The sequence below is a fragment of the Pygocentrus nattereri genome, chromosome 1, assembly GCF_015220715.1.
Source record: "Pygocentrus nattereri isolate fPygNat1 chromosome 1, fPygNat1.pri, whole genome shotgun sequence".
NCBI lineage: Eukaryota > Metazoa > Chordata > Actinopteri > Characiformes > Serrasalmidae > Pygocentrus > Pygocentrus nattereri.
The window spans coordinates 31,830,892-31,843,511 of record NC_051211.1 but is presented as its reverse complement, the minus strand read 5'-3'; the positions used below and the strand labels follow the sequence as shown (position 1 = coordinate 31,843,511).

The 12,620-nt window shown below is 37.5% G+C and overlaps 1 protein-coding gene across 2 annotated transcripts in view; it reads right to left on the bottom strand.

Annotated features, from left to right (window-relative positions):
* Positions 1-6,795: 6,795 nt before the first annotated feature.
* The window catches only part of lhfpl3 (LHFPL tetraspan subfamily member 3), a 52,327-nt gene continuing 46,502 nt past the window's right edge, over positions 6,796-12,620 (bottom strand). The window contains exons 2-4 of one of the 2 annotated variants that reach the window (XM_017707576.2): positions 11,871-12,101; positions 8,468-8,502; positions 6,796-7,571 (exon numbers count right to left, since the gene is read on the bottom strand). In XM_017707576.2, the coding sequence (XP_017563065.1) occupies positions 8,486-8,502; positions 11,871-12,101 (248 nt within the window). In that variant the 3' untranslated portion in view covers positions 6,796-7,571; positions 8,468-8,485. Of the gene's footprint in view, positions 7,572-8,467; positions 8,503-11,835; positions 12,102-12,620 lie in introns of those variants that run through there. The other variant, XM_037543031.1, reaches the window with a different exon arrangement.

Below are 12,620 nucleotides of genomic sequence, written 5' to 3'. Positions count from 1 at the left end.
ACATCTTGCGCATCAAAACCTCTGCTTTTGAGCCAGACCTGGCCTGTTTACTGCAGTCGAAACACCAAAATCACCCTTCTCATTAATACAACAATAACAATAATAAAACAAACTCAATACATGTAATAAAAAAATTCATTCAACTTTCATAAAATCGTTCATTTGTATTTAATATATTATTATTTTAATCTTTAACTATCCTGGTGATGCAATTGACAATAGATTCTCATTTGCAATATCAACCTATCTGCAGACAGCAAAGGATATAGTTACATATTTACAATGGTAATGAATCGAGGAATGTCAGTCCGAGTGGTCGGCCCCTGTACATTTTCATCTAACCAAATCTGGACCCCTTTGCAAAAGGTTTGGACACCCCTGACCTAATCCAACACTTGTGTCAACAGTAGCCAGACTATCCACATCAGCAGGAAGGATTTATTTCTATAAATCCCACCAACATTGCAACACTAACTATAAACATGTTTCCATCCGCTCTCCGCACAAAATGTTAGCAGCTTTAAAACTATGGGTAGGAGTTTTGAAAGCGTGGATGAGCTTATTAAGGGTAAGTAAAGTTATTAAGCTAATGTTAATTCGGCCTACACGTGTAATGTTACAAACGCAGTACTGGACACATTACTATACTAATGACGTGCATGCGCGGTAGGAATGTTTGTGCAGGGATGAATTTGACGGCACATTGCTAAAGAACTTAAAGCTCGAGCTTGACACCAACAGGCTGGAAAATATATCTTGATTATTTACTTAGCAAGTTCACAGCAAGTGAATGCAGCTCCAGTATAGCTATCATTATTATTGCTAGATGGCTAATGTGTGTGTGTCACAGAACTACTAACTAGTGTGTGTGTGTGTGTGTGTGTGTGTGTGTGTGTATACAGGTGTTGTGGTATTGATGTTGAATTCAGTCAGGTATACAGTACTTACTTTTTCAGGTGAAACCTTACACAGAATGGTTGCTGTTTCAGGAAAAGCAGCGGCGGTTTGTGGGGATCCTGGCCACTGATTATTCCATTATACCAGAAACATGACTGCAAAACTCCAGAGGGCGCAAGCGAGCGAGTTTTCAAAGAATGGATGAAAGGAGCTGAACAGCTAGAAGTTGAAGTAGTTTTGAGCCACTTTTTTTGACCCACAAAGCATGTTCCTTTTTTTCTACAGCAAACATGTTTTGGGCAGTAGGGTATTAGCGTTACTGCTGCTGGGTGCTGATTGGTTAACGTTACTGCTGCTGAGTGCTGATTGGTTAACGTTACTGCTGCTGGGTGCTGATTGGTTAGCATTATATTTATTGAATATTGATTGGTTAGCATTACTGCTAATAGGCCTAGTGTTAGCTTTACAGGCGAACTGATTGGCTCATTGGCCGAGTGAAGCGTCCACTGACATGAGCTTATTTGAAGTGCTTCATAAAGCGGAGAGTTCCGGTCCGGAGGTTTGCTGTAGTAAAATCCAGGATTTTCACACACCCATGACCCCCTCACAGCGTCTTTTGCAGCTTTTTTTTTGCAGTTGCAAGACTTTTGATTAACGTAGCTTTCTTTTCTTCACTCTATAGCACCTTTACTTCCTCTTGGTTAACAAAACTCATCTTTATTCAGACAAAACAGCCTTGATTGTCTACTGAGAAAAAATGTTTATTTCTTTAGATCTGAACAAACTTCCTTTATTGATCTCTACAGTTCATGTATTTCAGTAATTTTATAGAATATTTACATATTTTTTCTTCATCTTTTATATACATGATCATCAGACAAGACAGACACTTGACATTTTGAAAGTTTTCCCTTACTTGACTTTTTCAAGGATATGTTTAAATAATAACAGTGTTATTCTAAATGACTACTCTTCAGCTGAGAGAACACCTTCAGTCTAAACCCTACTGGAGCTGTACCAGTTTTACCATTGATGGTTCTGTAATGATTCATCACAATATGATTCCAGTATGAATCTGCAGTGTGTGTAGTTTTACAGTCTGACAGTAATAATTGTGGAGTGATTTTAATCCAGTGTTAATCTTCAGTGTGTGTAGTTTACACAGTCTGATGGTAATAATTGTGGACTGATTCTAATCCAGTATGAATCTGCAGTGTGTGTAGTTTACACAGTCTGATGGTAATAATTGTGGAGTGATTTTAATCCAGTATGAATCTGCAGTGTGTGTAGTTTACACAGTCTGGCAGTAATAAATGTGGAGTGATTTTAATCCAGTATGAATCTGCAGTGTGTGTAGTTTTACAGTCTGATGGTAATAATTGTGGAGGGATTTTGATCCAGTATGAATCTGTAGTGTGTGTAGTTTACACAGTCTGATGGTAATAATTGTGGAGTGATTTTAATCCAGTATGAATCTGTAGTGTGTGTAGTTTACACAGTCTGGCAGTAATAAATGTGGAGTGATTCTAATCCAGTATGAATCTGCAGTGTGTGTAGTTTTACAGCCTGATGGTAATAATTGTGGAGGGATTTTAATCCAGTGTTAATCTGCAGTGTGTGTAGTTTTACAGCCTGATGGTAATAATTGTGGAGGGATTTTGATCCAGTATTAATCTGTAGTGTGTGTAGTTTACACAGTCTGATGGTAATAATTGTGGAGTGATTTTAATCCAGTATGAATCTGCAGTGTGTGTAGTTTTACAGCCTGATGGTAATAATTGTGGAGGGATTTTGATCCAGTATGAATCTGTAGTGTGTGTAGTTTACACAGTCTGATGGTAATAATTGTGGAGGGATTTTGATCCAGTATTAATCTGTAGTGTGTGTAGTTTACACAGTCTGATGGTAATAATTGTGGAGTGATTTTAATCCAGTATGAATCTGCAGTGTGTGTAGTTTTACAGCCTGATGGTAATAATTGTGGAGGGATTTTGATCCAGTATGAATCTGTAGTGTGTGTAGTTTACACAGTCTGATGGTAATAATTGTGGAGGGATTTTGATCCAGTATGAATCTGTAGTGTGTGTAGTTTTACAGCCTGATGGTAATAATTGTGGAGTGATTTTAATCCAGTGTTAATCTGCAGTGTGTGTAGTTTTACAGCCTGATGGTAATAATTGTGGAGGGATTTTGATCCAGTATTAATCTGTAGTGTGTGTAGTTTACACAGTCTGATGGTAATAATTGTGGAGTGATTTTAATCCAGTATGAATCTGCAGTGTGTGTAGTTTTACAGCCTGATGGTAATAATTGTGGAGGGATTTTGATCCAGTATGAATCTGTAGTGTGTGTAGTTTACACAGTCTGATGGTAATAATTGTGGAGGGATTTTGATCCAGTATTAATCTGTAGTGTGTGTAGTTTACACAGTCTGATGGTAATAATTGTGGAGTGATTTTAATCCAGTATGAATCTGCAGTGTGTGTAGTTTTACAGCCTGATGGTAATAATTGTGGAGGGATTTTGATCCAGTATGAATCTGTAGTGTGTGTAGTTTACACAGTCTGATGGTAATAATTGTGGAGGGATTTTGATCCAGTATGAATCTGTAGTGTGTGTAGTTTTACAGTCTGATGGTAATAATTGTGGAGTGATTTTAATCCAGTGTTAATCTGCAGTGTGTGTAGTTTTACAGTCTGATGGTAATAATTGTGGAGTGATTTTACTCCAGTATGAATCTGCAGTGTGTGTAGTTTACACAGTCTGATGGTAATAATTGTGGAGTGATTTTAATCCAGTGTTAATCTGCAGTGTGTGTAGTTTTACAGTCTGATGGTAATAATTGTGGACTGATTCTAATCCAGTATGAATCTGCAGTGTGTGTAGTTTTACAGTCTGATGGTAATAATTGTGGAGTGATTCTAATCCAGTATGAATCTGTAGTGTGTGTAGTTTACACAGTCTGGCAGTAATAAATGTGGAGTGATTTTAATCCAGTATGAATCTGCAGTGTGTGTAGTTTTACAGCCTGATGGTAATAATTGTGGAGTGATTTTAATCCAGTGTTAATCTGCAGTGTGTGTAGTTTTACAGCCTGATGGTAATAATTGTGGAGGGATTTTGATCCAGTATGAATCTGTAGTGTGTGTAGTTTACACAGTCTTGCAGTAATAAATGTGGAGTGATTTTAATCCAGTATGAATCTGCAGTGTGTGTAGTTTTACAGCCTGATGGTAATAATTGTGGAGGGATTTTGATCCAGTATGAATCTGTAGTGTGTGTAGTTTACACAGTCTGATGGTAATAATTGTGGAGTGATTTTAATCCAGTGTTAATCTGCAGTGTGTAGTTTTACAGTCTGATGGTAATAATTGTGGAGTGATTCTAATCCAGTATGAATCTGCAGTGTGTGTAGTTTTACAGTCTGATTGTAATAATTGTGGACTGATTCTAATCCAGTATGAATCTGTAGTGTGTGTAGTTTATACAGTCTGATGGTAATAATTGTGGAGTGATTCTAATCCAGTATGAATCTGCAGTGTGTGTAGTTTTACAGCCTGATGGTAATAATTGTGGAGTGATTTTAATCCAGTGTTAATCTGCAGTGTGTGTAGTTTTACAGCCTGATGGTAATAATTGTGGAGTGATTTTAATCCAGTATGAATCTGTAGTGTGTGTAGTTTACACAGTCTGATGGTAATAATTGTGGAGTGATTTTAATCCAGTATGAATCTGTAGTGTGTGTAGTTTACACAGTCTGATGGTAATAATTGTGGAGTGATTTTAATCCAGTGTTAATCTGCAGTGTGTGTAGTTTTACAGTCTGATGGTAATAATTGTGGAGTGATTTTAATCCAGTATGAATCTGCAGTGTGTAGTTTACACAGTCTGATGGTAATAATTGTGGACTGATTCTAATCCAGTATGAATCTGCAGTGTGTGTAGTTTTACAATCTGACTAGTAATTATGTCCAGTCAAATACTAACGAATTACACTACAGTACCTGGTAAAATCCAGCTCCAACAGTGCTTAAAGGAGAAGCCCATAATTTTTCAAAATTTCAGAGTAATTCACTCTTCAAGAGGCAATGTCACAATGCTAAAAATGGTATTTATAGGAACCAGGCATCTAAACCTTTTAACATTTCTACAACATACATCACAAGAAATCAATTATATGAAATGCTTACAGGTATGTTTCCTAATCTCTGACAATGTAGTACTTTTAAAATAAGCTTTTCTCTTATTTTTATAAACTTAAAAGACACGTGTAGGTTCACTGGTGGCTTTGGATGGTGAATAAAATGACTGTATTGTGACTCCTGGTTCCTATCCTGGTTAAACACTACAAAGAACAATTTCATATCTCAACCACTGAATTGTAAAGAAATTTTGAAGAATGGGTGGAATTCCCCTTTAAAACACAGGTGTGTCTGTGTCCCAGGTCACCTCAGCTACAGGCTGTGTTTCTGTGCAGTTTATCGTACACAGATTGACTTCATTTAGACAGTGACAATACCAAGATAACGTTACAGCACCAGCTGAGCACAGCATTAGTATGGCACACACAACTCTACTGTAATAACACTGTCTAAGAACAGGAGCAAGAAGAAAATATCAAAGACAGAGATACAGAAACGCCAACGTGTATGCACTGAATACTGTATGGGATAAACACTTTGAGACTCTTCTACTTCCATAAATACTTATAGTGTCTCCACTTGGTGTTTTTTGTTTGTTTGTTTTTTCACATGGCAGGCACACAACAAAGCCTGATGTAACTGCCTGATTTTGAAACAGCATTCATCAAGCTCTATCTACAGATACACTGCCCATCAAAAAGTTGGGGACACTTTTTTAACAAAAAGGTACACGTCATCTTTGCTGGTTTGCAATAACTTACAATATAAAGGCTAATCTGGTATATTTTGACTAAAACAATATCACACATGTAAATACACTTTATATCCAAAAAAGGCTTCTGGACACATCCAGCGTTTCTTCTGAAATGGGAGTTTGCCCTCCTTTGCAGTAACAGCCTCTACTCTTCTGGGAAGGCCTTACACTGGATGTTAGAAGATTGCTGTGAGGGTTTGATTGCATTCAACCACAAAAGATGGATCACAAAGGTCACTCCAGCTCATCCCAAAGATACTGGATGGATCTCCATCACTCCAAGAATACAGGTCCGCTGTTCCACAGCCCAATGCTGGGGACTTTAAACCCCTCTAGTCAATATATGGCATTGAGCAGGGTGACCTTAGGCTTATGTGTGGCCACTCCAGAGCATCCTATCCTATTGCCAGTGCATTTCTATTGAGAGCACAAACTGTATGTGCACAGGTAAAGGCCTGTGCCAGCAATGGATGCACTGTAAGGTAGCTGAACTCACTCATTAGAAGGACTGTCTGGGTACTTTTGGACAGATAGTGTATTAGTGACAGTGCTAGGTTGAGAATAAAGCCAAAGTCCAAGCATTTGATCGCTCTGTGATGTCAGCGTTCAAACCGTTCAGGTGTTTAAACCACCTTTGGGCCAAAAGAGTTTCAATATGAGCTGGAAATTGTTATTGGCATTATTTGGGCAAAACCTGCTCTTCATTCCAAGGAAAACATTAAGATAAATACCCAATGGATTAGCACACAGATGCTTTACAATCACTAAATCTATTTGTCAGGACCTGCTCTTGTCCAACAACTAAATTCAATGTGATGCTACAGATTTGTTCTGATTGGTCTACAGTGATGACATATTACATAATTATACCTTGAATGAACATCTAACAATCATTTGAAGTTTTTTGATTACATACAGTTTTTATACTTCTGTTATGTGGAGCATTATTGATAGGAAATTCAAAATATAGCTGGTGTCCACAAATGTTTGATGTGCAGTGTATTTATGTATAAATATGTATATTTATATGCATTTTTTCTCCTTTGTCATTGTACACTCATTTAAAGCAGCGTCTCAGGGTCAGATCCATTGGTACCCAGTTGAACATCCTGACGTTTTCTCCTCCTTTATGGTCATAAATTTGATTTCAACACTAGTATTGGCACCCTCGCTTGGTTTTAAACACTGTGGACGCTGTGATATCCGAGAGGACAGTCCAAACAGGCCAGGAAAATATCCAAAGAGCAGCTTAGAGCTGAAGCTACAGCCTTGTAGTTCAAGTTTACAGTTGTGAGTATACTTGGCTTTGACTCTAGCATACAGTTCAGTTGAGTAATATTAAAGAACTCCAAAGGACACATACTTTATGTATTCAGTTCAGTGGTAATTAGGTCCTAGGTGAATGCTTTCTGTGTGTATCTGGCTGTGTGTGACAGAGGGAGAAAGTAAATACTGAATGTAAGTGACTTAAGACAAACAGATGGTGAAATGCCTAAACCAACCCTCTTTTTTATTCCTCCATTCTGAAAACTGAATTAGCTGCCTTGTCCAGTCAGTACAGCTGCACTTGAACGAGCGGCCGGAGGCATTTGGATAAAATCCTTTCTTTTTCTTTTTAGAAGGGTTGGTATGGGCAGAAATGGGCTTCATTGACCTCTTTTTTCATCCTTCACTTCATCCCAAACTCCAGTAGACAGGCCGCACACCCATAGGATGACGGGGAAAAAGCTGGATGATAACATCTCATAACTTGGTTTCCTTCACTGGGCAAAATAAACCTGGAACAGAGGCAGAAATAAAGGAATTACACCCATTATCAACAAAAAAAGATTAGAGAACCAAACTATTTTTGGGACACTTTACTGATCATTAAGAAATTAGTAATAATATGGTAATGTGTTAACAAGTCACACTGACCTAAAGCATATATAGTAATTTTCTAGTTGTTGCTAAATGATGAGGTAATAATTGTAAAAATAATGGTAACATTAAATATGGGTAATGGTAATCACCCATAGAGGATATGTAAATTCTCCAGTTGATGCAAAATAAATTACAGTAAAAGTGAGAAATACTAAACAATTAGTCAGCCTTTTTCTTTTTAAACTTGTTTTAATTACATTTATAGGGATGGGCTGTCCAGGTCCTGCAGCATAATATCTGCTTAATCAACACATCACCCCAATTCTTCTAAATTATTGAAGGATTTTATAAAAGTGGAGTTATTACCCCAAAACAATGAAGCGGTTCTGCTAAAATAATGTGGTATTAGAGCTGTAAAATACTAATTCTGTTGTTTCTGCTGCATTTCTTACCAATAATGTATTTAAATGGTCAGGTTAGTGTGATGTACAGACAGATTTACACACTGTAATTACAGTGAAACTAACTGGTATTGAAGCTGAAACACAAGCTTAAATTAGTAAATCAGTAAACTTAAAATAAGTTTAGTGATGGAAAAACTCACAACATGTCACAAATATCTTTAAACAAAATGTCCATCTTTATCTTATGTTAACCTTTTATTTATTACCAATGCAAAATTAGCATGTGGACTATTAGCAGTAGCACAATTTGTTTCCATAATAATATAAGCATAAGCAATACTGTCTTTAAGATTATTGTTTAAAATTTAGGATTATTTGAGCCCCAAGTGTTCAGAGAGAAAACTCACCTGCTCCAGCTCAGCCATCTATGCATTCCCACTCTCTGTTGGAGACAAAACAACATTAAATAAAAAAATAACAACAAAATAAAACTGAACAGGACATCAATGTCTATCTATCTATCTATCTATCTATCTATCTATCTATCTATCTATCTATCTATCTGTCTATCTGTCTGTCTGTCTGTCTGTCTGTCTGTCTGTCTGTCAATGAGCTTCATTGTTCATCTCAATCAAAAAACACTGATGAAAACAAGTAAAGGACAGTAAAGAAACAGTTAAGGGACTCTGCATTTTAAATCATATTCATGGAATTATATCCTGGATTGCTGTAAAGTATCTACAACCACCCCAACTCAGTACCTAAAGCACCACTAGGGGGCATCAGAACTCTCAAAACAAAACACCAAAAATAAGTTAACAGAGTCTCATTCACTTTTAGTAGAAAATAAATAATAATTTACATGCAGAAGCATGTAGTAATAATAACTGTCAGGCTGTTGAAAGTGAAAAACAAGCTCGGTCTGAAGTGGTGCTCTGGACTTAATGGCACAGTTGTTGTTTTTCCACTTTCAGTGATGAAATTCAACTCTAGTTGTTCTTATACCTTGTTAAAAAGCTTAGAAAAATGAACAATTAATAATAAAATAATTAATAATAATGAAACTATAATGATCTAAATGATAAAAACGTATAAGTCTACAGTCGTGGCCAAAAGTTTCGAGAATAGCACAAATTTTGTTTTTCACAAGGTTTGCTGCCTCAGTTTTTTTTAGAACCTTTTGTCAGATGTTTATATGGTATAATGAAGTACAATTATAAGCGTTCCATACATGTGTTGACTTTTTATTGACAAATACGTCCAATTAAGCAAAGATTTAATATTTACAGTGTTGACCCTTCTTCTTTAAGACTTCTGCAGTTTGCCTGGTCATGCTGGATATCAGCTTCTGGGCAAAATCTTGAATGATGGCAACCCATTTTTGCCTAAGCAGTGCTTGGAGTTGATCACAGTTTCTGGGTTATTGTTAGTCCACCCTCTTTTTGAGGATTGACCAAAGGTTCTCAATGTGATTGAGATCTGGGGAGTTTCCTGGCCATGGACCCAAAATTTCAATGCTTTGTTCACCAAACCACTTGCTTATCACTTTTGCCTTGTGACATGGTGCTCCATCATACTGAAAAAAGCATTGTCCAACTCCAAATTGCTCTTGGGTCGTTGGGAGAAGCTGCTCTTGGAGTATGTTAATAGAAATTAAACTTGGATATAACTTAAAGTAGTCAGTGTGCAGCTTGTATAGCAGTATAGATTTATTGTCCTCTGAAAATAAGATGAGCTGTTCTGACTGGCTGCACTACACAGTGGTTTATATATTGTAGTAGGTAAAACCTTTGCCTTCTATACTCTAGACTGGGTTTCAATCCTTGGCTTGGGCAAGCACCCTACACTATACCAATAAGAGTCCTTGGGCAAGACTCCTTACGCAGTCTTTGCCTATCTGTGTAAAAGTGATGAAATTGTAAGTTGTTCTGGATAAGAGCATATCCCAAAAATATCACACAGCCATTAATGTCTAAATAGTTGGCAACACAAGTGAGTACACACTTGTATCCAAGTTTCATGTCTATAGTGTTGTCCCATGAAAAGATTATAAAAATATTTGCAAAAATGTGAGGGATTTGTGAGATATTGTAAATGTGTTGATATTTGTGACCATGTTTATAGATAACAGTGTTGTATAGTATCAGGAAGCAAGCTGCCACATAAACAAGCTCTATTTGAGATTACTTGACAAGGTTTGAGGCAAGTTTGTGATGATTTAGCCATGGATTATCACCAGTAAGGTTCCATTACTTGTTAGGTAGGCTTGCAGCTTCAATGCAAAAGTGTTTTTGTTTTCCAAAAATACTGCTTTAAGATCATCAATATCACTTTTAATAGCATATCTGCAGTAATATAATAATAAAATAATGATAATGAACAACATTTTTATGCTTTTGGGTATCTGAGAAATGTTGTGAATTTAGACCGTGATTGCCAGCTGTGTGTGTGTGTGTGTGTGTGTGTGTGTGTGTGTGTGTGTGTGTGTGTGTGTGTGTGTGTGTGTGTGTGTGTGTGTGTGTGTGTGATTAATGTGGACAAGCTGACAGCGAGCTGTGTAAACAGCCATTAGTAATGCATGGCTCAGTCCAGAGCCCCAAGCTTCAATTAACCCTGGCCTGCAGTAAATTCTCATTTTCTTTCTTTCTTTCTCCCTCTCTCTGACGCCCCCCCACCCACCCCGCTTTTTTTCCTATAGCTTCGATCGCTCCCCCCTCCGTATACACCTCACTCTCTCTCTCACATCATCTAATTTTCTCCTTGGTGACTATTTCTCTTTCTCATTTTCTCCTGTCATTACGTTTTCCCTAATCTGTCTATCTTTGCCTCAACCTGTTCTCCCTAGTAATACACAAATGAATGAACAGGGGAGAATAATACAGCAGCAGGTGCATTAGATACATACACCGAAAAAAACAATCAGTTGTTACGTGCAAACTGTTTTAAAGAGCTTTAATTCAGTTCAATAAATGCATTCAGTTCATCATATAAAAATGAATGAGCTGCTCAGAGATCCTGTGTCAGGAAATCAATCATGTGAAACACAAAACATCACCTACCAAAGTGCTTACCTTCATTCTGTTGTATAATGCATGTAATTAATGAATCTCTGTGTCCTTTCATTCTTAAAGGGCTTAAATCATGGAAGAATACCCTGTACTTCCATTTTTGAAACTGAACTTAAATATAAACTTGAAATATAATATTCATTTCCCAGTATGCACAGTCAACATATGCAAATTAAACTACAAAAATGGCCATTCACATATTCACACCACTCTATCAGGCTACAGTGCTTTAGCTCCCCCTATTTATGCTGAAATTATGTGGTCAATGCAAACAGATCATTGCAAAAATGCTCAGACGTTCAAAAGGTTTGGAGCTTGGAGTGTTTTTTGTGAATGATGCGGCCAGTCAGAACAGAACTCATTTCATATATTAGACTTAAAGTCACATGAACAAAAAACAGCCTGTTGATCTCTAAGGGATAACGGTTTGAAATAGTCATGTAAAAACAAAAATGGACTATTTTTGGTGCATCCGCACAGATGTTAAATGATAAATGGGTCTCAGTAGAAAAATTAAAATACAATGTAGAACACAGGTTCTTTAACCCCTTAAACTCAGAGGCTGTTATTCAGTGACTACACTTGCTTATTCAGTAACTGTTATGAGTTAGTAAATGCTATGAATTATTCTAACTAAACTGTTCTGTAGTTATGAGGGTGAGGAACTAATCTGTGGTCCCACATGCAGACCTTCAGAGTTTAAATCTTTAAATTGAGAATGGTTTGATGTTTAGTCTCTTACTGTCTCCTAGCAGCTCCTCTCCCATGAGGCCATCCTGTCGGTTGCCAAGGACGAAAGCGAGGAAAGACAGGATGAGAGCATCCATGATGCCCATGATGGCCAAGATGTAGGCCCAGCGCACTGAGCATGCTCCAATGGTGTATTTATCCGTCTGCTCTCCACACATCCGCTTCACTTCATCTGCGTCCCAGCCATCAGGGTAGATCAGACAACCCAGCACCAGACACGTGCCTGAAATACACACAGATTAGTTATGGTAGATGTGGCAAAGCCTGAGACAAGTACTTGAAAGATAGAGATTAGATTAAATCAGATAGCCCAACACACACACTCTGGACACTTTATTAGAAACCCTTGTCTGTGCATCTTCCTGGTGCACAGTCAGAGACTGTAGCTCATTTGTTGATGTAAAGTTTCTGTTAGGCATCCTCTAGCTCTCGATCAGTGGTTAGTGTCTGGCAGGGTGACGGACCACTCTCAACCTAGCAGTGACACTGATGTGTGTGAAAACTCCAACAGGACCACTGTGTCCATTAAACTCATACCAGCACAACTCACACTACCATGACAATACCTGCATTTAGAGTGAGATATTTATTCAACAACCTTTCATTGGGTTGTTACAACAGAGCACAATCTGTGGGCAGAACATGAATTGGACAATAAGCGGATGAGTTGAATTAGGTGGGGTAAATATGGAAAACATTCAACTGCACAGTAATGTTGCCTCCAGGACTGGATTTCGACTCT